This window comes from Brachionichthys hirsutus, unplaced genomic scaffold (genome assembly GCF_040956055.1).
Source record: "Brachionichthys hirsutus isolate HB-005 unplaced genomic scaffold, CSIRO-AGI_Bhir_v1 contig_940, whole genome shotgun sequence".
Taxonomy (NCBI): domain Eukaryota; kingdom Metazoa; phylum Chordata; class Actinopteri; order Lophiiformes; family Brachionichthyidae; genus Brachionichthys; species Brachionichthys hirsutus.
The window spans coordinates 1-23844 of NW_027180630.1; the positions used below are offsets into that span (position 1 = coordinate 1).

The 23844-nt window shown below is 41.1% G+C and overlaps 5 protein-coding genes across 5 annotated transcripts; 4 read left to right on the forward strand and 1 right to left on the reverse strand.

Moving 5' to 3' along the window:
* Positions 1 to 1474: 1474 nt before the first annotated feature.
* Positions 1475 to 4576, forward strand: LOC137916234 (SH2 domain-containing protein 7-like). Its single transcript, XM_068759313.1, has 8 exons — positions 1475 to 1529; positions 1697 to 1767; positions 2053 to 2204; positions 2560 to 2649; positions 2905 to 3070; positions 3143 to 3274; positions 3680 to 4378; positions 4459 to 4576. Exons 1-8 carry the CDS (start codon positions 1475 to 1477, stop codon positions 4501 to 4503), a joined length of 1410 nt encoding a protein of 469 aa, XP_068615414.1. The 3' UTR covers positions 4504 to 4576.
* A 2093-nt stretch (positions 4577 to 6669) lies between these two features.
* Positions 6670 to 10635, reverse strand: LOC137916233 (calcium and integrin-binding family member 2-like). Its single transcript, XM_068759312.1, has 6 exons — positions 10585 to 10635; positions 9268 to 9302; positions 7791 to 7902; positions 7155 to 7302; positions 6846 to 7041; positions 6670 to 6691 (listed from the first exon to the last, which is right to left on the reverse strand). Exons 1-6 carry the CDS (start codon positions 10633 to 10635, stop codon positions 6670 to 6672), a joined length of 564 nt encoding a protein of 187 aa, XP_068615413.1.
* A 1650-nt stretch (positions 10636 to 12285) lies between these two features.
* On the forward strand, positions 12286 to 15331 carry LOC137916236 (leucine-rich repeat-containing protein 61-like). The gene is made up of 9 exons (XM_068759316.1): positions 12286 to 12313; positions 12516 to 12611; positions 12685 to 12831; positions 12902 to 12962; positions 13161 to 13246; positions 13325 to 13390; positions 13679 to 13747; positions 14206 to 14331; positions 14839 to 15331. The coding sequence occupies exons 1-9, from the start codon at positions 12286 to 12288 to the stop codon at positions 14943 to 14945; spliced, it is 786 nt and encodes a 261-aa protein (XP_068615417.1). The 3' UTR covers positions 14946 to 15331.
* A 1075-nt stretch (positions 15332 to 16406) lies between these two features.
* Positions 16407 to 20253, forward strand: LOC137916229 (isocitrate dehydrogenase [NAD] subunit alpha, mitochondrial-like). The gene is made up of 11 exons (XM_068759309.1): positions 16407 to 16439; positions 16987 to 17046; positions 17178 to 17261; positions 17414 to 17528; positions 17862 to 18049; positions 18267 to 18400; positions 18496 to 18598; positions 18687 to 18751; positions 18860 to 18944; positions 19132 to 19284; positions 19375 to 20253. The coding sequence occupies exons 1-11, from the start codon at positions 16413 to 16415 to the stop codon at positions 19456 to 19458; spliced, it is 1098 nt and encodes a 365-aa protein (XP_068615410.1). The 5' UTR covers positions 16407 to 16412; the 3' UTR covers positions 19459 to 20253.
* A 369-nt stretch (positions 20254 to 20622) lies between these two features.
* On the forward strand, positions 20623 to 23669 carry LOC137916230 (dnaJ homolog subfamily A member 4-like). Its single transcript, XM_068759310.1, has 8 exons — positions 20623 to 20722; positions 21027 to 21171; positions 21835 to 22009; positions 22093 to 22197; positions 22290 to 22517; positions 22597 to 22827; positions 22909 to 23009; positions 23092 to 23669. Exons 2-8 carry the CDS (start codon positions 21040 to 21042, stop codon positions 23302 to 23304), a joined length of 1185 nt encoding a protein of 394 aa, XP_068615411.1. The 5' UTR covers positions 20623 to 20722; positions 21027 to 21039; the 3' UTR covers positions 23305 to 23669.
* Positions 23670 to 23844: the final 175 nt, after the last annotated feature.

Genomic DNA, 23844 nt, shown 5'->3' on the forward strand with positions numbered 1-23844 from the left:
CCCTCCTCCGCCTCCACGTCGTAGCTGAAACACGCGTCGCCCACCTCGATGTGTCCGAGCGGCAGCGCGTCGTGGGGGGTCCTGAAGCAGTACAAGTAGCACTTCCTCGGGTCGTACACGAACCACCTCGGCTTGTAGCCCCTCAGGGGCCCCTTCCCGGACAGTTTGTTCAAGTAGCCGCACAGTTTGGAGACCTGCTCGGCCTCGGCCACGTCCACGTCCACGGGCCGAGCGTCCACGAGCCGCGGGGCCGCGGAGGAGCCGTCCTCCCCTCCGTGCATCTTTCTCCGCGGAGTTTCTGAGTTAGTTCTTCGCGCACGGACGCCCCAGATTCCGTCCGCATGACTTGCTGCCTGCCTCCTTCGCAGAGGAGCATGGGAGATGTATTTTTTTTTACTAGACGCGTGACGTCACTGACGTGGTGTGCCTGTGTGCGTGTGTGTGTGTGTGTGTGTGTGCGTGTGTGTGAACGCGTACAAAGTTTAATCCGTTCCAAGCAGAAGTAAAAAGGTTGGAGGGAATCAGGTCGACGTTTATTTTATGAAACAGCTGCAACCGGATTAAAGTGATTCCGACCATGTGGAGAAGGAAAACAAAGCGGGGGGGGGGGGGGGTATTGCAGGACTGAATATATTCTGATGGTAAACTCACCTCTGTTAAATTAAATACAATGAATATACTAAAAAACAACTCTTCTAACAGGTGGCCTCATGCATCGCTTGTCCTCAGACTGTTGGAAGAGGTGTTTGAACCTGCAGAGACCCCCCCCCCCCCCCCCCCAGAATAAAACCCAGAACCTTCTTGCTGCGAGACTTCAGTGACGATCCCTGCCTCATTTTAAAGTTCTGTAAAGTTCTGCTATAAAGTTATAGCTTTAAAACCAATGTAGGGAAGCAAAAAGTTTCATATTTGTGGTTCTGGTGACAAACTGTCCTCCGAGCTCGGTATGACGCGCGCACGTTTCTGGTTAGAGCTATTGTTTCTCCCCCCGTTGGGAGTTCCTACTGGAAACAAAAGAGGCGATTCAAGATGTCCGCCTCACATATGGAGGGAATGAGACATTATTTATGAAAGCCTGAAAGCAAGGCTTGTAGGAAAGGCCCCGTTTGTTTACAGCCTGTAAAAACTCCGTACACAGCAGAGTCTTATCGGATATTTCCATCCTTTCCATTTCCATTCTGCCCGTCTTAGCTTGCAAACCCGCCCCGTAGAACATTAAAGTTCAACTGCTGACGCAACTTGTCAGACAGGCAGTGGGTGAGACATCCTGCTCTGGGCACACAAACCGCAGGTTCTTTTCCATTTCTCTTCAGGAAGCCCTCAAATGTTTCTGACATGCAAATGAGGTGCATGAAATGCCTCTGAGCCGTTACCTCAGTGCTGCCGCTTTCCAGCTCAATGGAATCTATGTATCGCCCGTAGGGTCGCACTCCCTCATTTTACTGATGGTTCAGACACCGAGAAAGGCTTTCGCATGTTTGCTGAAATGACACCAGTCTCAAGCCGCTCACTGGAGATCTCGAGAACAGGTACGTAACACCAGCTGCACTAAATAAGAACTCGCCTTAACTCAGTCGTCTGTTGGGATTCATGATTGAATGATAAATTCGTATTCGTTCCCTAGGGATTGTACGGAATAAACACGTAATAAGAAAACAGGAGACGCCCAGATCTGAGGAGGCCTGTCGTCTTTCACAGCCAAGGTCAAAAGATCAGAGACGTACTAAATCCTCCAGCTTCAGGAACTGTCTGACGGTCTGCTTCACGGTAAAGCGGTGCCTTACTGCTTTAATATCAAAACTTATTAGCCACATATCTGCATGCAAATTAATAGTTTGTCTATAGCACCATTGTTAAATCACACTCGTCATTTTTTTCTCGCAGCACCGGTAGTAAACTCTAACGACGAGAACACTGAGCTGCTTTTAGCCTCTGAATGACACCTACTGGGAAATAACTCAATCAGACCGTTAAAGCAGAGCCTCATACTGGGCATGCTGGGGAAAGACTGCTGGTTGTCTTCATTGGATGTCTGTGTGGCTTCAGGACCAGGCAAAGATGGAGCAAAGGGAGCCGCCGCTGGCCGATGGCACTGAGAGAAGACTCGGGGAACTGACTTCCAAGTGGTTCATAGACACCCAAGTGCCGCTCATCGCCCCGAACGGCTTATTTCCCACTTGGTTCCTGGGCTTTACCTCAAGAAAGTAAGTATTAGCTGATTGAATTGTTGTTTTCAATTTCTCTCCCAAATTATTATTTGAATGGGAAATGAATTTTAGCAATCGATGAAGACGGTTGGCCTTGCATGACCAAAGACACCCGAAGGACAATTTTTTTTTAATGTGGAGCTTTATAATAGGCATTACAAATACATGGAATACATTATTAAGCTCTCTATAAAATGAACATTTTGCGGAACATTTGACAAACTCTTTCTGATCGTCATGTTCGCTTGTAAATGAGATGGACTTCCTTTTACATTTATGAGGCATTTAATTTGTAATGAACCTCAAACACGTGTACGAAATATTTCATTTATACTTCAAGTTTCATCTACAGGGGCGCTGAAGAAATCCTCAGACAGAAGGAGCCGGGTTGTTTCCTGATCCGTCTCAGCGATAAGGCCATCGGATACATACTATCCTATAAGTGAGTGTTGGTTAGTCGGAAGAGCCTGTTGTAGAGATCATGGAATATGGAATACCACTGTAATAGCAGCCCCAAAAATTTGATTATTTTTGTTTTGGGCATCCAAATTCCAAAAGTCATAGATTGGATGTTTATTAATTTGATAAAGATCAACTTTCGAACCAAGCTCTTTGATTTTTTTTCACTCAGAAGAACTCTTGAGGGCCAGCGATCGTGTGATGTAGAGACTTGAACTGTTTTTGTCTTTTTATATAGAGGCAGCGATCGCTGTCGACATTTTGTCATAAACCAAAGTGAATCAGGGCACTTTGTCATCTCTGGAGACACTGAAGAGTACAGCACCATCTCTGATCTCATAGAAAACTACAAAACAAGCCCGATTCAGCCCTTCGGAGAGTTTCTGACAGCCTCGTGTTTGGAGGTGAGACCCCTGAATGACCTTTAAGTATCCCTGATGAAGAACGAGGAGCTTACTGATGTCTTGCTTTTGCAGGGACTGAATGTAGAGCTGTATGACACCATTCAAGGCAGCAACAAAGAAAGCCCTGTGGAAATCATCCCCAAACCACACATCACCTCAGAGCAGCCACCTGAGCGGCCTCCGAAGAGCAGCAGAACACTAAATGTGAGCACCTGTCCATTAAGTGGAATGAAACCCTTTCTTAAGATCGGTTTCTTTCCATCCACATTCCTCATCCCTCACAGCGAGTGTCAGAAAAATCCATCCCGTAGTTTTTACGTCATCTAAACAGTCGTAGGGCAGCACGGTGGCGCAGTGGTAAGCGCAGTTGCCTCACAGCAAGAAGGTCACAGGTTTGACTCGTGGCCTTTCTGTGAGGAGTTTGTACATTCTTCTTCCTGGCCAAAAATATGCAAATTACGTGAAGCGGTTACACTGAATTGTCCATAGATATGAGTGTGTGTGGCCCTGCGATGAAATGACAGCCGCTCATTTACCACACTGAAACTGTTGCTGAAACTGTGAATAGTTCGAAACTGAATTCAATAATTGAGCTTGTCTTACACAAAGGAGGCGCCGCCGTTGCCTAGGAGGGGCAGACACCTTGAAGCGAGCCCCCTGAAGGACAAGGACAGGATTTTATATGCTCAGTTCAGGAAACAATCACCCAGAGAGATACCGACATTCCACCACCACGGCCAGGATAGTTCTCCCAAAGAATACCCGGGAAGGGCTGAGCGACCCACAACCGGGAACGTCAGGAGACGCAGTCCTACACCTGGACCAGAACGCTTTTCATCTGAGCTCGGCCTGCCGGACGACAAGAACCTGTCTGTGGCATTTCTGTATGATAGCTCTGCTGCAGAGCGTCCTTACAGGCTGAGTGCGTCCCCCCACGCGCCACCTAGACTGTCCCCCAAGGACGTCAGACAAACCACTCGCTGTGGGCTAGAGAAGACTGTCTCGTACAACAGACCCAGCAGCAGCCACAGCCTGGAATACTTGAGCGACGGTGGCGTCTATCACCTGGCTGGCAGGTGTGGAACCCCTCCTGGATGCCTGCTGTCTGAGAATCATTCAGAGCAGCCTCGTGATTCCGTTTACACCGAGGTCCCCGTTGAATCCCTGACTGGCCACGCCCCTCAAGCCAACACATACGAGCTGATTCCTGGCGACGAGGACGCAGTCCACCCGAAAACCAGCAGCAACACGTACGAGCCTCTGGAGGACATCAAGCCCACACACAACCACTCAACCTGGGGATTTAAGGTTAGTAAGCTCTACAGCTCTCATTTGCATCTGCTATTTATTTATTGAGTTATTTATTTATCTTTTTTCACCTCCTTCAGGTTGATAAATGGAAAAGGCTTTTCCCTGCTGCCAAGAGGAAATAGCGAAGGCGCTGTCAGCTGCAGAGGAAAACATTCACTGCTGTACCGGAATCTCTGTGCAAACGTCTTTTACACATTTAAAAAACGAGCTAACTGTTCAAATTAAATCACCATTATCATTGTTTTTTTCAGGTATCTATCACACAAATATTTTATTTTTATTTTCCACATGCACAATAAAATAATGGAAAATAATTGATGAGCGTTTATGATGATTCTATTAAACAAATAAGTTATTTGGGGGGGATAAATTTACTATGACATCATTATTGGCTTCAAACCTGAAAGGTGCTTCATAGGAAATATCTGATAAATTTGGAGCAAGGGAAAGACAGTATTAAAAAAAACCTGTTTACATTTAATTTATTTAATAAGATAATTACAATTCAAAGGTTTATAGTTTTATAAACTTATTGTATCTTCATGGCCTTCATCCACAGAGAGAAGCTTATCTACCTTTTAATTATATATAAATTAATTAATTATAAACTTTATTAGCATGGTGCAGTGGGTAGCACTGTTGCCTCACAGCAAGACGGTACCGGGTTTGATTCCTTTAGCATGTTTTCCCGGTGTCTGCGTGGGTTCTCAGGCTTCCTCCCACTAAGACATGCAATTTAGGCGAATTGGATAAACATTATCATAATAAATACACTAAATGCACTACATTTCATATTTAAATAGTTACCAGACAGGTGTAAGGAGAATATATCAGACACTCTAAAATTGACGATATAAGATACAGTACTTATATACGCCTGCTATGAAAATAGTACTCTTTCTAAATACTAATGAGCACAGGATAAAAACAATTATCATCACCTTGTTTGGAAACAATTCATCAATTTTAATAGAAATCGGAGGTGTAGAGTCGACGATATTTAGCATGCAGAAGAAGCAACTCACACAGCAGTCTCTTCATGTGCCGCTGAGACCGCCAGGTTTCATGTGAAAGCTCCTTCACCTTCAATCAGACTAAATTATAGGAGCGTGCTTCCCATGGTGCCAAATCAGCGTGCGTTCCACACAATCACATTGTTCCAGAGGTTTCTCTGCTGGAATCATAATTAACAGATGTTCTTCACGACACCAGTGATTAATGAAGACTCACAATCACAAGCTGTGCTCCCCAGCATATTCAATAGTGGCCCCCATAAAGGGAACTGGAGCTAATCGTGAAGGAATTAATTGGCTGCCTTGATGACTGCACAGTTTAAGCAGGGATACAGTCGCTTCCTGTCCTTGTATTATAGTATTAATGTATTGTATTATTTGAGGGTGTGTGGGCTGATCCAAACTGGATGTACGGAGAGGATATTAACAACCAATTCACTCAAATGAGAGAAGAATGTATATTTAAAGATCAATTCATGCACAGTTACAGTCACAGCAATTAAAAAAAATAATTCAGCAACATTTACTCAAAGTGAGACAAACACCAGAAGTGACATTAAATAGAGTAAATTGATCTAAGAGGTGGCTGCATGTAATATATTAGGAGGCAGAAGGAAGCAACTAAAAGGAAGACAGAGCCCTTCATTCAACCGGAGAACAGTAAGATATGATTGTCACCGTGTTCCAGTTCCGCAAGCAAAAAAAGACTCATTGAAATAAACTATATTCTGCGCATACAAATATTGCATAGCTCATATCAAATATCTGCATGCCCTAAAATACTGTGCCTTCATTCACTTCCACGGTAACGCTACATAGGGATTCATTGTAGGAAGAACTCATTGGGCGTATCTAAGATGCAATAAAGGTAGATACGCATTTTATGCAGAACTGGATGTGCTCAATAAGAAGCCATTCGGAGGAGACCTCATCTCAGAGTTATGGCATCAACCATTTTTTAACCACAACAGCAGAAAGAGGAGATTTTTAATCTTGACAAGTGACCAGTCCAGGTCAAGCCCTTTTATAGCTGGTAACATGTAGACAGGATTCCATCTGCGGTAAAGAAGTTCAGTCTCTAAATTCAGCTGCATCCAGGACTTCATTTTTTATCCAAGCCTACATTGCTCAGGATGGCAAAGAATGATATACAGTATATATGTTGTTGGACAATGTGGGAGACATGAGGCACTGTGCTGTGGGCGGGGACCGGGGGCAGGTTTAGGCCTGACGATCACCACGCTGTCCACCTCGGAGATCTTCCTCAAAGCCCTTTCAGATTCGTATATGGAAGGTACTGGTGACAGGAGAAGTCAAATTAGTGGTTTATTATTGTACCTGTAAACATACTGATGAGCTAAATAAGTGAGCGTGACAATGGGCGATGGAAGGGATACATGCTTCTGTAAAAAAACACATTCTATCGTCATAAGTGAGCTGCATTTTATTACCTCAGAAAGTCAGGAGCCCTCGTTATCATATTTTCAAAGTCAGCAAAGGAGAGTTTATTGTCTCCGTCTAAATCTGCCTCCTCGATGGCTTTTTCACACACCAGCTGCACCTCTTCAGGGGTCAACTCCTCCTTCGTCAACTTATTCAGTGTCTTTTCCAGATCTTCTTTGCACAGGTAATTATCCACGTTGAAATCTGGGGACAAAAGATTGAGACATTTTGAGAGGAAATAATCACAACCGTGAATTTTCTTGGTTTCTGGGAAATTTAAGAAACCATTTTGGCCATTTTACAAATTCATCCTGTACCGTAGATTTTGAAGGCATATATGGCCTTCAGTTCTCTCGGAGCCATTTCACTGAGGACAGAGAACATGTCCACAAATTCGTTGAAGCTGAGATTCCCCATCCCGTCCTCGGAGAATGACTCTACGATCCTGCTGCGGAATGGATTTTCCTACAGATGAATATTCACGTTAACATATGATCAGGTTTGGGCAAGAAAATAAAGGCATTGATCTCTGTGCTAAACCCTCCGTAGACAAGGACTCCATATAAGATTGTACAGTGCTTACTGACCGTGTTGTTTCACAAACATTATAACCTGTTCCTGATCTTCTGAAATGGCAGGAAGTCAGATATAGGAGGGGATGCAGGGACTAAGCATTTCACTCATGAGCTCGCTGAATGTGGTGTCGTGCAATCAGATCAGTAACGATGGCTGCTGAAAATCAATTCTGTCCTATCAAATAGAGTGCATATTGATTAGGCGGTCTGCACACATGAGCGTTGGGTGCCACATTTGTTTTTGTTTTTTAAAGCGATAAGTAAAATGCAAATACGCAATACTAAGTAGAATAACACACACTGCTGGTGAAAAACAAGACTTGAGGTTTAGTTAGGACCCGGGACGACGTGAGGTTTGGTAACACAATGCTTTCGTACCTTTAACTCTGGCATGTTAACTATTAAGGCCAAAGGCAGTTTACAACTGGGTTCTTTGGTGTAGTCCATTGGTACGAGATGTGGCGCTAACTCGTGGTATCTGCCGTGCAGCCTGGAATAAAAAACAAAGGCTTAACAACAACATTCGGATTAGGAAATACATGCAGGTTTGTACTTTACGTCTGATAAACCACCAGAAACATTTTATATTTTATCTTTTGATAGCAGGACTGAGGACCTTAGAATCATGACAGCGTTATCAGTCAGAGATGATGGTCAAAATCCGGAAATTCAATTTGCAGCTCACTACTGACTTGAAAATACATTAACCATTTCCTCTACTCTGAGGACGTAGATGTTCATTCTGGGAAACTGAGTATATTATATATATATATAAATATACTGAATAGGAGCAACCATTCCTCTTCCTAATCTTTCTCACTTTTTTTATGTGAAGACCTTTTAATCCAACGTCATTCATTAGTGACAGTGATGTCGATAAACTGCAAGGAGGGTGCAGGAATTACAATCTCATGATGGTGGGGCTGTGTCTTATCTGCAGCACCCCTTCCACACTAATCCTATCGTAGCAGTAGAAGGAGCGTTTATCAGCAGGGACACTGGTCTGAGAGGATTTAATTAGATTAAACTGTCAAAATAATGGATTTCATTGGTACGCTGCAGCAAATGAACATGTCAACTGCAGTTCTGAGGCACCACGACCCCTGAATGTAATCATTTAGCATCAAAGGCTAGACGTGCTGTAATGCTGAAAAGGTCCAAATGAGTGAACTTGTGATCTGTGATGACCTGCTTCTCTGAGACGGCATAACTTCCCTGCAACAACTGAAGCGAGGAGTATTTTATGAAGGTCATAAACGCAGAATCCATTTGTGCCTCCTGATGGCCTTGGCATCATATAATTCAAATAAATCACGTTGCATTATTTATCAAGCTCACATTGAAAAGTACACACACCAGCTACAATTACTGCACAATAGCATGCTGTTTTATCACATGACTACCATTTCAATATTCAAAGTTGTAAATCAGTGGCAAAATAAAAGTGCCGTCACCTGCAAAACTGTTTTTAAGATACACTGTAATTGTGGAAGGAATAAGTAGCAAATAATGCATTTTATATTAAATGACATGCATTCAGCATTTTTACATTTCTTGTGTTATGGCTGGAAAGGCTGGATGACATCATAGCGATATAGAACAAGCTGTTACATTGAATGCACGTCAGCATTCATTTCCCAAGTCGGAAACTGGCTTCTCACACATACTGTATGAGACAATTTAAAATGTGTCCAACGGGAGGCAAATACAGTCTTGAATTGCTTTTTACCCTAATATGGGAATGTATATACTCATCTAGAACTGTAACAGCAGTGCACAAAGCTTTATAAACATACTGTTGAAGATAGTTTAAAATTCAGCAACAGAAAACATAAGCGAGGTAAAGCACTCTCACCGCAGAATCTCTTTGCGGGTGAAAAACGTACAGTCCTGCAAAGAAAGGAAAAGATCATGTGAAGACTGTAAATGACTGTAGTGTGTGATAAACTAGTAAAAGGTACCGCAAAGAGTAAAAGAAAAGACTCAACAACGAATGACCGCTTGTTGAGGTGTTGGGTGTCTGAGTCATCGCTCTCTATTTGCAATAGAATCAGAGAGGAACACGATCTGCCGTTATCTGACATGCGTCGGCACACATTGTCCAACAGCCCTCCAGTTTACATTTGACCTGGTTTGGCTTTTGTCCAGAGTGTGAGAAGCGGAGAGGAGCCAGCTAAGCTCCGCACACAATATCAACAACAACAACAACAACAACAACAACAACAAAACTTCCCGAGAAGCTTTTATTTTCCACTATTGCATCCACTGAAGTTAACAAGAGTTCTACACTCAACTAAGTTGATGATAATTGTTGTTAACAAGTTGAGGACATGCTAATAATTAACAATAGTACTGGATTCTAAAAATGTCTTTCACACAGTAACCAGAGAGGCTCTTGAGAACTAACCAGACTGTGTCCCCAGAGTCGAGTTTCACAGCTTATCACTCTGCCCTGCCATAAATTATTAAGCCCACGCCTACCTGCATGGTGAACCTTTGCAAATGACGACGTGTCTCTTGCACGTCTTCAACGGGAGACCTGAATAATTGTCTCGTAACAAATTTGACAGGCAATTGAGAATCAATAAATCAGGCAATTTATTGATTCTCACTCAACAATAAACACAATATCTTCAGGTTTAATAAAGGTCCTTTACAATTAATAAAGGTCATTATTATTATTATTATTATTATGTATTATTATTACTCTACAACTACTACTATCACAGTAGTAGTAGTAGTAGTAGTAGTAGTAGTAGTAGTAATTAAGGCGGTTGAGGTAGTAGTGATAGAGACATTATCCCTAACAAGTAGCCTATTAGTTATTAAAATATAACTTTTCTGTCATCACATGTAATACATTTACAACAAACAAACAAACAAAAACAACTCGAGCCATTAAACTCAGAAGAGCCAGACTGATCTCTCACGATGACAGTCAGGGGATTGAAATGAAATAAAAACAAGAAATGCATTTCATAGCTAAGCGGACAAACGTGTATCATCTCCATTAATAACTGCGTCTACAGCGCAGGTCATCAAATCCATGCAACGATGCTCAGACTGTGGGAGCTGGATATCGATTAAGCTGCATCCCTGAGGCGCACTGCAGGCGCGCGCACACACACACGCACACACGCACACACACGCACACACAGGCATGCACGCTTACCTGGTAGGCATCAAGTTGCTCGTCGGTAAATATTGTTTGCTTGTTACCCATGTTAATCAAATATTTTGCTGCTTGAACACATTCATCACACTGAACGTCCGCAGCCTTTTCTCATTGAGAGGCATTTAGAGGATCTGCGGAGGCAATTTCTCCGCACAGGCTGGTCTAACGACGCTGGAAACTCTCAAGAGGGTTTGTTGTCGTTCCTGGAGATGTCTGCCCTGACTGCAAAACGCAAAAGACGATTAGGTAAAAAACAAACAAACAAACAATCAAACGCCAAATAACAAATTCCAGTCGCGTCGGTGACGATCGAGGTTGTCTGCAGTCTTATCCATCTGGTTTGTTGACGCACCCACACCAGCTGTTCACTGAATCAAGACAAACCAATAGGACCACAGGTAAATAAATAAAAGAAACAAATAAACAAATAAATAAATAAATCAACAACGTGAGCTCCAGCCTGCAGGTATCTCTAAATATTGCATGCTCCCACTTCCTTTCACACGAAAAAGATTATTTCACAGGACATATTAAACCATGTGAGAGTATATTTGTGAATATTCTTTTTATGACTATAATCTTTCTGGGTGTTTTTTTTTAGTTTAATATACCGTCTGCAAATCGTTTCATTGGGTTATAAACTGCTGTCACTCAGTCGTCCTGATTAATGTTGTCCTTTTGCGGTACCTGCACCGTAAGTACTATAATATATTTTGTTTGTTTATTCTTTTCTTTCATTCTTTTCTTTTGTTTTGTCACTTCCCTCCCTTGTATCCCGTTAGCACTCCAATACCCACCATACCCGATCCTATTTTTACGTGTGGTTTTATTAGTGCATGGGTTTGTGGTGTGTTGCTTTTAAGTTTGCAGTGAGTTGGAGTGTTGACGTTGCGGGTTTCTTCCGCCTTGTAGTGCGGTGCTATTCGGGGTGGACTGGGGACTGGCAGGCAATACGGGATAAGGTGAAGAGTGACTTCCCATCTGTCATTTTGTAATAAATGCTGGTAACCCTTCGTCATTGTGCTTGTCCCTTTGTGCTCCCCGTAACAATATTATATTATATTATTATATTAGCCTGTGAGATAATATTCAATCTTTATTCAACTGCTAGTCTCTTACTTAAACTATGATCATCTTTGTATAATAACATCATTTTCTCCACTTGTTTGCTGAGTGAAGTTGTTCATGTGAAGGGTTCACATTTTGCTTGTTTTTGCCAATGCTCAAGAGCTGGCATGTAAATTATAGCAAATTTGTATGTAATAAAATTCAGTTTTAAAATGTTTATGTGGGATTTTATTAACCAAAGTGTTCAAGCATGCGAAATAACACTAAAAATGGATTCATTCACACATTTCCGGGAACGATCCATGAATGGGAGCAAAGCGGAAATCCAGTAGGCGACAGCAAACAATGTAATCTCCGTCCAGCGAACCCGCAACAAGTCGATACATTTTGTTTCCTTTTGGCGCGTCATATCCGGACGACACTTCCTGTACCGGTCACGTGGGTTTATGTTAAAGCGATACGCACCAATTCGTGGTTTCGCGCTTGCGCACTCGACACAGTCCCATCCCGAGTGTACTAGTGTCAGCTTCAGCCCAGGACAGATGTGCATTTCCCCCAAAATAACCACTGACCTGGTTAAAAATATCCGCTTAAGCGATAGGTGTATAGTTTTCTAGCAAAGCGCACACAATGGACTATAAGCGCGATAAAGACCAAGGTTAGTATAGCTTGTTGCTTACGTCGTTATGCTAGCAGCTTGTGTTAGCTAGCTGAGACTCGAACCAAGCCAGATGTATTAAAGGTTCTCTACATTTACAAAGTGTCATCGTTCGGGAAAAAACATTATCAATCACCAAGTGGTTAAAATAACCCAATCACTTCCACTTCCATCCAAGAAATTGCTTCTTTAAATCTTTCAGATGCAGATTGTGTCAAGATAACTGCGTTGCTGCTCAAGTCCCGCACAGGAGAATTCGATTTGGAGTCGATACTCTTTCTCAAATTGCGAGGCCTTGGTAGGATTTTATGAATATACTATTCTTTGATCTTTCAAAAATAATGGCTTATGGTTTTTGCTGTGTCTTACAGGGATACATGATCTTGGATGCATAGGGGAGTGTGTGAATTTGGAGAGACTGGACCTTTCTGGCAATAACATAACAAATTTAGCTTCTCTAGCATCTCTACAACATCTCTCTGTACTCAATTTGTCTTCAAACAAGATTTCCAATTTGGGTGAGTCATCTTGTTTGTTTCCATGTTTCTGAATTGATTTGTATGTGATATTTTGATTTTATTGTTTCAGAGCCTCTGCGCAGTTGTGAGAGCTTACAGAACTTAAATGTGGCCGGTAATATCATATCCAGGTATCACTATACAACTGTTGACCAAGTTCTAACTAGAGAGGAATAATCATGTTACTAATTATAATGGTTACAAACAAATTAGATATGTCTTTGATGTTAAAATTGAAAGTATTTTGTTACTATAATTACTCTGCAAATATACTGTAGATGTACCGGTATGTATTTATTTGCTGTTTAAATTATTATGCTTTTCAACAGCATTGACAACCTCCACTGCCTTCAGTCTTTGAGAAAGCTAGAACATATACGTTTTAAAGACAACACGTACAATTACAGCAATCCAGGTAATTTGTAATGACTTTATTTGAATGTCCAGTGGATAGTAAATGTAAGTGAACTCACAATGACTTTGTCCTTGTCAGTGTGCAGGAATGCACCATATAGAACCATAGTTCTTGAGATGTTCCCTACCATCAAGGTGCTGGATGGTAAGATTTTTTTTTTTCCATCAAGTAATCCATTAACACTTATGCTGAGATAATGTGTCCCTGAATTTATACATTGTGTGCAAAACTATAAGGCAAGTTGTATTTTTGAGAATTAATTTAATTATTGAACAACTACAGTGCTCTCGTTCAAGCTAAAATTTTAGTAAAACCCTCAAACCTGAATATTTAAGAAAGGAAACGTGAGGTTTTGGCTTTCTTTGGAGAATATATATGTGTGCAGAATTGTGGATAAGTGTAGGTTGCTTTTCTAATTTGTTTCAATTGCAGGAGAAAGAGTGGTTGGACGGGGGAGTGACTTGTATCAATTATGTAAAGACATTGATGACACCATCAAAGGTACAGTTATTAACTATTGTGGTATTGTGATTGATCATTTGTTAACGCTCACTCCATCTGTCAGCTTGAGTTCATTGATTGGACATAAGATTTATAATGCAGCCTCATAGGTAGCACGGGCAGGGTCTCCCTTGAGCTGGTCCCGAGCCTGGATAAATGCGGCAGGAATGGTATCCGGCATAAAACTGCCAGAATTAAGCAATGTTTCTATGTTAAAATGGAATATTTTTTCCTGATTCCATTCTGGATCCGTTAGAAGAGAGTTCAAGGTTTCATTATCAAGGGGTTATTTATGCATTGAACAAATAATCAAAGTCCCTGACACAAAAACAATTGACTGTAGATCATTTTCTGGAGGTTAGTTTGACCCCAAGGATGTAATGTGTCAGTAATATTTGAGGATAATAGGATGGTTAAGAATTACTGAACGGTTATGTTTTCTTTCTCTAAATGAATAGCTGGTTTATACAAGAATGGACAACTTGTTGAACATCCTGATCGCAAGCCGTGGGTGGAGGACAGTTACTGGGAGATAAAAAGATCAAGCAATGCCATTATCGAGGAAGCCTACAAACAGTTTAACGGTAAGACGTTTCTTGCATGTCCGTGTCTTGAAGCACCATCAATATTAATTACTTAATCTATTATTGATTTCCAGACTATTAAGAGCACATGATTATAAGCCGCACCCAATGAATTTAAAAATGTTAAAGATTTTGTACACATATAGGCCGCAGCTGTCTATAAGCAGCAGGTGTCCACATTGTAACTTGTGATATTTACATTTATTTATTTTTTAATTTTAATTACTTTTAATAAATTAGCCTCATCGTTGTAAAAGCCGCGGGGTTCAAAGCGTGTGAAAAAAGTAGCCCATTATAATCTGGAAATTACGATACTAGAATTGTGTCAAATATTGATCACTTAAATTTTACCAAGAACTGCAGTTTCAAACATTTCACAAACAGACGAGGATGTAAATGCATGAGGCCTAAAACTCCAGGTTGAGACATCAACCACTTCTTCTGTGGTGGAAGTGTGGTGTCCTGTACAATATTTGCCCTACAATTTATTTATTTCATTTTTCACAGATGTTCTTCATGAATGCAGACTCCTCAACAACAGGGCCACTCATGTAATTTCACAAACTGAAAGGTCCATGAGCCTGAAGAAGCAGCCAAAGCAGTATGCCATCTGAGCTGGGACGTTTTGGACTGATGTGTGTGTGTGTGTGTGGCATTTGAATGATATCACCATGCTAAATGTACTGTAGACATTTCAAATTAATATGTTTTATCCAAATGCTTGATAACTATCATCGGCAGACACACATGCTCTGTGTTCAGTCCGAGGCGTAAGTTGAAGGTTTATTGCATTCTATGCATCATGTAACTGACGATACCTGCAGGTGAATTGAAACCGGTTTTCCATACTGAGACCCCTCAGTTTGCTTCAAAGATGTCTTAACTTGCACATTGTGCAATCTGTACCACGTAAGCCTGCATTTATGCTGCAAGATATGCTGCTTAAACATGTCAATGTGTTAAAAGCTTTTTTTCCCATTTTGAATTGCTGGATAGTGTGACCTACGCTGTATGCTTTGTAAGTTGAATGAATTTCTTTAGCTGTTTCTACTTGTTTTATACCATAAATTTATTACCATACATGTACAATCACATTCTGATAAATCTAATTCTTATTAACGTGGATGTCATACCTTTAACTTTAGTCTACAAAGTATTCTTTGGGAATACATAAGATGTTTGCACATCTAGGGAGAACTAACCTATAATGGCTCATGAATGTCTCTATCCAAGAAATCAAAGTGAACACTAAGTTGCAAACTGACATCTTCAAGACTGCTGCGGATGGAGCAGCATGACCGGGATTGTTTCATTGTCTTACTGCGGAAGCCCTGTAGTTCCCTAAATCTGCAACCGCCACATGAAAAAATTCAGAAGAGAAATTGATGTGAATTGTTCTTTCTGCAAAGACCATCCTGAGACCGTTCAGCACCTCTTGTGGATCTGCACATACTCTGCATCATTTTTAGAAAGCCCTCAGCAGCTTTATCACGAGTAAACTTCATAAGAACTTCTCCTTAAAATGGGAAAATGTTTTGTTTTGTTTTTTCAGAAGGAAAAGAAGATATATTTTTTATTATAAACCTCTTAATTGTATTGCCAAAGGTCCATATACACAAGTGCAAATATAAGTAAAGACCTGCGTTCAAACATTTTTATAATGATAGTTTTGGCATATATAAAATTAATTAGTGGTTCATTGAACAAAAAGGCATCAAAAGTGTTAAATATTTTTTTTGTATTTTAATGTATGTACTGTATAGTTTGTATTACCCTCTGGCAATTGGTGTGTAACCTTTATCGTTTGTTTTGAAAAAACAAAAAGGTTCCCTAAATCTGTCGTTCAGAATAAGAGCGAATGGGTGCCTGTTTTATGCCTTATCAATTATGTAACATGTGAGATTATTAATAAATTATTGAAAGATAACGTGACTTGGCATCGCCACAGCAAAATGATTATCACTTAATCTAACGCGAGCAAACATCAACTAGGGGTTAATTTACAAAAGAACTCAAAACGGAAATCCGCTTTGCGCTGTGCTAGCTTGACAAGCTATTCCCTCGACCTTGGGTGGTTTAATATGGCTGGGAAGGTGTGGCGGTCCGCGGTATGTACGAGAAAATATGTGATTTGCTTCAAAATGCACGAAGCAGCGTTTCATTTCAGCAGCTGACGTTATGCTTTTTGTTGTGGCACGATCAAAGGCATCCCCGAGATTGCAGCTAACCTGCTAGCATACCCGACGGGCGCAAACGCAGAGCCTGTAGTTACTATAGCAACATAACTCGTCTGATGTTTAGCTAGGTAGCAGGGTGCTAGCGTTTGAGAAACGTGCAGACTAGCTACACGTTTTCTTTATTAGACATTGCAAAAGTTACTAAATAACTATTTGACCAATACAGCGACGTCACGGCAACGATCTCCTCTATTGGGAGTTGTCCGTCGGGAGCAAGAATTCTAGCGAGGCTAAGGAAGTTAGCTAAATCAGTACACGCAGACGTCTACTAATCTGCTAATCCTTTGTTTGTTTGGCTGTCACTGAGCTGTTTTTCATGTTCATCTAGTTTACTAGAGGGATCAAACGTTGTTATTTAACCAAAAAGTGTACAGGACGTGTGTATAATTTGTAGATCTTTCTTTTTTTTTGTCGTCAGGTATCATGGGTGGCTGGAGCTTTGAAGAAAAACACTCCACAGCCCGTATTCAGCCGTGGGGTTTGTATCTTTCCTGAATAAGTCCTGTAAAATGAGGATTCTTTTTATATTGAATTCTGACTCTGTAAAATGTGTCATTTATGTCATTGTTCTTATGCCACTGAATATTCTGTGTTTGCTTTGCCTCATAGATTCACACTGTTACTTTAATCCCTGGGGATGGGATTGGTCCGGAGATCTCCAGTGCAGTTATGAAGATATTTGAAGTAGCCAAAGTGAGTACTGAATAAGTAGAATAGTATTTCGAACGTGAACACTGTTAAGTCTGCACTGATACAAAATAAGCATCACTATTTAATAAGAATCACGGCTTGAAAAACTAACTTAATCTTGTCAACTAATGTGGTTTTACTGGCAATTCTTTTAGGCGCCGATTCAGTGGGAAGAAAGAAATGTTACAGCCATCCAAGGTCCTGGTGGCAAGTGGATGATCCCTCCTGATGCCAAAGAATCAATGGACAGGAACAAAATTGGCTTAAAAGGTTAAACCACACACAATCGATTAAAATAAAATTGTACCTGAAAAGCAGAAGAAAATGGATGGATTTGATATAAAAGTCTGTGTTTCATTGTGGTGATGAGGTTTCTAGGGACTACTAACTAATCTGTTTGTCCCATTGCTTTCCCCATCCACATGAAAATGATGTGCAGTTTTCAAACTACAGCACAAATAAAACATTTGTGTGGGATGGAGGCTGTCACTGATCATTATCAAATATAACATACATATTTTAAATTTAATCTTTACAAAAAGGTGCTTTCTTCTTGTGTGGGAGGGTGAACTTGTCAATCATTCTGATTCATTTAAACAACAGGTCCACTGAAGACACCAATAGCTGCTGGCCACCCGTCTATGAACCTGCTGCTAAGGAAAACATTTGACCTCTATGCCAATGTGCGTCCCTGTGTGTCCATCGAGGGCTACAAGACCCCTTACAATGACGTGAATCTGGTCACCATCAGGGAGAACACTGAGGGAGAATACAGTGGGATCGAACATGTGGTGAGGTCCTTTGATCATTTACACATGTTTTACTTTTCCTTTCTTTTGCCTTCTGATTATTGCTTATCTGATTCTTCCTATTTTTATTCTCATCAGTTGAACCGTCATTTTTAACTTCCCCATCTTTGGCACCGTTTGATATTCAGTACCAGAAGTCAAATCTGATTTAGGTTATAATGATTGAACCCGAGTCTTACTTGGATTTGCGTATTTTCAGATTGTTGATGGAGTTGTACAGAGTATTAAGCTCATTACAGAGCAAGCCAGTCAGCGCATCGCAGAGTACGCTTTTGAATATGCCAGAAATAATCAGAGGGCCAGTGTTACTGCTGTTCATAAGGCCAATATAATGTAAGTTGTATTTATTTCCTTTCAAATCACTCAATGCGAATTGCTATTTATAGTTGTTGAAGTTAAATGGTTGTCTTTTCGGTTTGTTTTTATAGGCGCATGTCAGATGGGCTTTTCCTGCGAAAATGCCGAGAGGCTGCTGAAATGCATAAAGACATCAAATTCACTGAGATGTATTTAGATACTGTGTGTCTAAATGTAAGTCCCAGCTTAGATGGTCAAGAAAACTTTTTTCCCAGCATCCACACGTTGTTAATAGTAACATAACTTTTACTTACTTTTGCAGATGGTTCAAGATCCCACTCAGTTTGATGTTTTAGTGATGCCAAATTTGTACGGAGACATTTTGAGGTGCGGTAGATGACAGTTTGAATATTTATTCATTTATTTATTTATTCCATATTCTCTGAATATAAATAAATCTTAGGAAACTGTGTTTGTTTATTTGCTGACCTACAGTGATCTCTGTGCTGGACTGATTGGAGGTCTTGGAGTGACTCCCAGTGGAAACATTGGCGCTAATGATGTCGCCATATTTGAGTCGGTAAGTTATTTTCATATCGTGTCCTTTTGTCAATACTCCCAAGAGCCAAGTACCAAGCTAGACTTTCATAGCGTGAGCTGAAATCGTAATGGCAGAGTTAACCTTTTTATTTACGATCTTCTCAAATATTACATTTATGTAGAAATGTTGGGCATGATGATGGATTGGGAATAATGTCTCCTGTCAGGTTCACGGAACTGCCCCAGATATAGCTGGGAAAGACATGGCCAACCCAACCGCCTTACTGCTCAGTGCTGTCATGATGCTGAGGCACATGGGTCTGCATGGCCATGCCAAAAACATTGAAACTGCCTGCTTTGACACCATTCGAGACAAAAAGGTAATCTCCTTGGATAAAATGATTTGTGCTCTTAATTATTTGCTCTTATTCTGTTTCACACATTTTCTTTTTTTTATTATTGTCTTCAAGGTCCGAACGAAAGATCTGGGAGGAAACTCCAAGTGCTCAGAATTCACTGAAGCAATATGTCAAAGAGTGAAGGATATGAATTAAGATGCTAATAGTGCTGAGGGTTTACATATTGTCCTCTGGTCATCATGCCATATTATATCTGCACAATTTTTTAAAAAAACTAAGGAGTTTAAAATCCTGAATGTTCTCTTTTTCTTTGCCATACACCAAAGCTCTGTCTTCAAAACTCTTGACCAACAGGTATTGTATCTGTGATTTCAGTTTTATTCCTAAACTCTTTTATCAAAGATGTATTACCTGTATTTACTGGCATAATGTTTGTCACTTGTCTAATGTGTTAAGTGTTAAAACACAATATGTAATCTCTACGATCACATGAGAAGCAATCATGTAATTTGTCTAATTCAAACTGTTCAACAACCATATGTTTGTTGATGTTTTGCATATGCATGTTACAATATACAGATTGGGTCTTTTATTGTCTTAAATATATTCCACTTCCATAAAATGAAACTTGGAATGCTTTGCACTGCTTTTTCTTGTGCCTTTCGTTTATTTTTTTCTGCTTACAAATGTATGAAGAAAACTGAATGACATAAGTGCCAGATATTTTATTTGTGTTACTAAAATGATGCTTGTGTGTGTCGGCTGCTTTGATGTGATCGAAGTTATGTTTCTGTCAGCATTGGTATAAATCATATACTAAACACTATTAAATATATTTACAAAATAGAGGTTGTCATGCTTTGCTGCTAGGATTTTATTTTGAAAGCAGTTCCATAGTCAAATAAGAATGACTAACAAATATTTCAGCATTAATGCCGAGTCTTCTTAGTGTTTATTCAGTGTCTTAAATGGTGTAAAATAAATTACTACATGGGGTTTCTGTTGTCTGTGCATTCTTTATCCAAGACAGAAATAATTCCATGCAAGTTCAAAGTGATTTTTAATATATCCAACTCGTGAGTCGTGACATAATTCTCAGTGGATTTGCAGTAAACCTAAACAGAATTTGCCCTTTCTTAGTTTAATCTTACAATACTGGAATGCTGTACAATTAATGGAATCTATTACACAAGTAAATCATGAATAACTAGACTATTCGCAACTTCCGGTTTGGAGCCAACCCACCAACAAGGTCTACCTTCCTATGATTGGTTAATAAACATTGTCTCGGATGGTTAGAAGCCAATCAAAGGCAGAGAAGGGGCGGGCCTTAGAGCGCCGCCATTGTCGTCCGTCCGTCCAACGTCCGGCTTCCCTTAGAATTCTCCAGAAAGTAATCTGGACCGTGGAGGTTATAAGAAGCATCTTTCTGTACCATTCACGGTAGTGAGAACTCCTGGTAAGTGGCTAGACCCTAACGAATGATGTCTGAATTACTTTTTTTTAGCTAAACGATTCGAAAACATCAGTTTTTATTCAATCGTTACGTAATGTTAGCTAGTAGTTGTCGGCTTGGCGAGACGTTCACGTGTCTGAAAGCCGTCTGTTCGACGCTTCTACAGCTAACAAAGACGGGACAGGCTGTTTCCCAGCAAATTTACTAACTTGCTCTCGCTAATGTGACTTGTATGGAGGCAAAGCCTTCGTAGACACCGACATTTATCGTCTCCTGAGGTGTGTGTGTGTGTCCCTCTTTGTTTTAGCTAGCTTGTCGCCATGGTTTTTGAAACAGCCTACTACGATCTGTTGGGCGTCAGCCCCAGCACCTCGCAAGATGAGCTCAAAAAGGCCTACAGGAAACTGGCTCTGAAGTATCACCCTGATAAGAATCCCAACGAAGGAGAAAAGGTGAGTTAAAGCTATAGAAACGTTCCCGTGGCCGTACATGGGCTGCAGGAAATGTCTGTTCTAATTTTAGCTGCTCCTCGCCTTGTTGAATTGACAGCAGTGAACTTTCGGGAACGATCCAGACGTAGCTTATTCTGATTATGCAGCTTTACAGGAGGGAAAGAGTCGCTGCCTTGAAGCGAAGCAGGTTGTTAGTAGTGCATTAAAATAAATCTTCATTCTCGAAGCACAAATGTTCTTGCGTTTATTGTTATAAAGGAGCTCTTATGGGCTCTCGACAGTATTGCAAAACTATTTCTGGGTAAGTAAGTGATTATTTTGGAGGGATGCTGACAATTCAGCGAACCGTATTTTGACATAATTCTAAGGCGCTTGCAAATGTACGCACAAAGATGTTGCATTGTGGGTTGTGATACGAGCTGATGGCCTTTTGCAGCGGTGTGCACGCTCAAAAATGTCACTGCAGTTCATATGAAATTCATCTTAGGCATGTTTTAAAGATAAAGACAATTCCCTTACTTCGGTCGGAGCAGTTCGTAAGGATTCCCAAGTGTTAAATGATTCTGATCTTTGGGATCGTCGTGGAATTTTTGCCATTTGTGCCGCAATTACTGGACGGCTTTAAATATCAATATTTCGTGTTTCTCTGTTTGGCTTCCACAGTTCAAGCATATATCTCAAGCATACGAAGTGCTGTCGGATGCAAAGAAAAGGGACTTGTACGACCAAGGAGGGGAGCAAGCCATCAAAGAGGGGGGCATGGGTGGAGGATCGTCCCCAATGGACATTTTCAACATGTTTTTCGGAGGTGGAGGAAGGATGCACAGAGAGAGGCGAGGTGAGATCTAATTCCAGTTCATCGAGCAGCAGGATACATTTGCAGACCATTTGTTACTCTCATGTAAACCGCTTCTTCCATAGGGAAGAATGTTGTTCACCAGCTTAGCGTTGCACTAGAAGAGCTATACAAAGGTGGCACCCGGAAGCTTGGGCTTCAGAAGAATTACATTTGTGAAAAATGCGATGGTATGTATGTAGTACGTTTTGTTTTTGTTTTTTATTAATCCCCTACAGTAAGTTTTGATTAGTTTCTATAACATTATCCTGTTTGATTGCAGGATATGGTGGAAAGAAAGGTGCCTTGGAGAAGTGTTCGAGTTGCAAAGGCAAAGGGGTTCAAATCAAGATCCAACAGATCGGGCCAGGCATGATTCAGCAGATTCAAAGCATGTGTGCCGACTGCCAGGGACAGGGCGAGAAATTCAGCTCCAAGGACCGCTGCAAGAACTGCCACGGACACAAAGTGGAACGCAAGAAGAAGATCCTTGAGGTCAACATTGACAAAGGTACCCCCCCCCCCCCCCATTTGAAACAAAGTTCGTAAAAGTGTGACGCAAGTTAATCTAAAACTTATTGCGCTGGCAGGTATGAAGGATGGTCAAAGAATTACATTCCACGGAGAAGGTGACCAGGAACCCGGACTGGAGCCTGGAGATGTGATCATTGTGCTGGATCAGAAGGACAACCCCGTCTTCCAGAGGAAAGACGAAGATCTGCAGATGAAGATGAACATCAAACTCGCCGAGGCCCTGTGCGGCTTCAGAAAGACCATTCAGACGTTAGACGACAGGGTGCTCGTCATCAGCTCGCAGCCAGGTAACGGCTGTGGGGTCGGCTGCTTCCTTTGTCGTCCCGGGGACCGCGTTCATTCCCGCGTCTGTTTTTCCGTATCAACAGGTGAAGTCGTGAAGCACGGCGCCGTCAAATGCGTTCAGAACGAGGGCATGCCGATTTACAGAGCTCCGTACGAGAAGGGACAGCTCATCATTCACTTCAAGGTAAGGCTGAGCAACTCGCCACCTGCGTGGACAAAACTGTGGACTTTGGAAGATGTCGGCTCATCGGAATTTCGTCCCGCAGGTGGAGTTTCCGGAGAAAAACTGGCTCCCAGAGCATCTCATGTTCCAACTGGAAAGACTGCTTCCTCCTCGGGAGGACGTGATGATGACTGATGACATGGAGGAGGTGGAGCTGTGCGGGGTGGATGTGAAGACGCAGGAGAGAGGCTATAGTAGGGAAGCTTATGAGGAAGATGAGGGTCCACGAGGTGGAGTACAATGTCAAACACAATGATCGGTTTAAGAATTAAAAAAAAAAACCATCTGCCACATGAACTCGTACAGAAGACCTGTAAAATGTCCTGCATTAAAAAAACTTTTCGTTTTATTAGTTATGGGGAGACTGTGAACTCAATTTGGTCATGTGACTCGCACCAGGCAGTCTATTGGTTAAGATTTGTACCTGATTTTGCGAACATTTCACAGGTAACAATTAAATGAGCATCGTTTTTGACTCGTGGGCTAGCTGGCTCCACTTTGACTGTATTTTAATGTAACTGTCATGGCTGTTCTATTTAAGCGCTGCGTCCTCTAAAATCTGTGGCACAAATGAATTCATTCAGTTCTTGTGCGCTTTCTTTTTTGTTCTCAATAAACTGATTCAACTTTCAAATTGTTTGTTTTAATAAAGGACTTTTAGACCAACTTTCAATTTTCAAATATAAGTTGCGGTAAACTCGTAGTTGTTTTAGATTTATCGGAAAACTGGACTTGAACGTACCGATTATCCTTCAAACTACGCGGACCATAATGCAAAGCGAGGCGAGCCGTGACG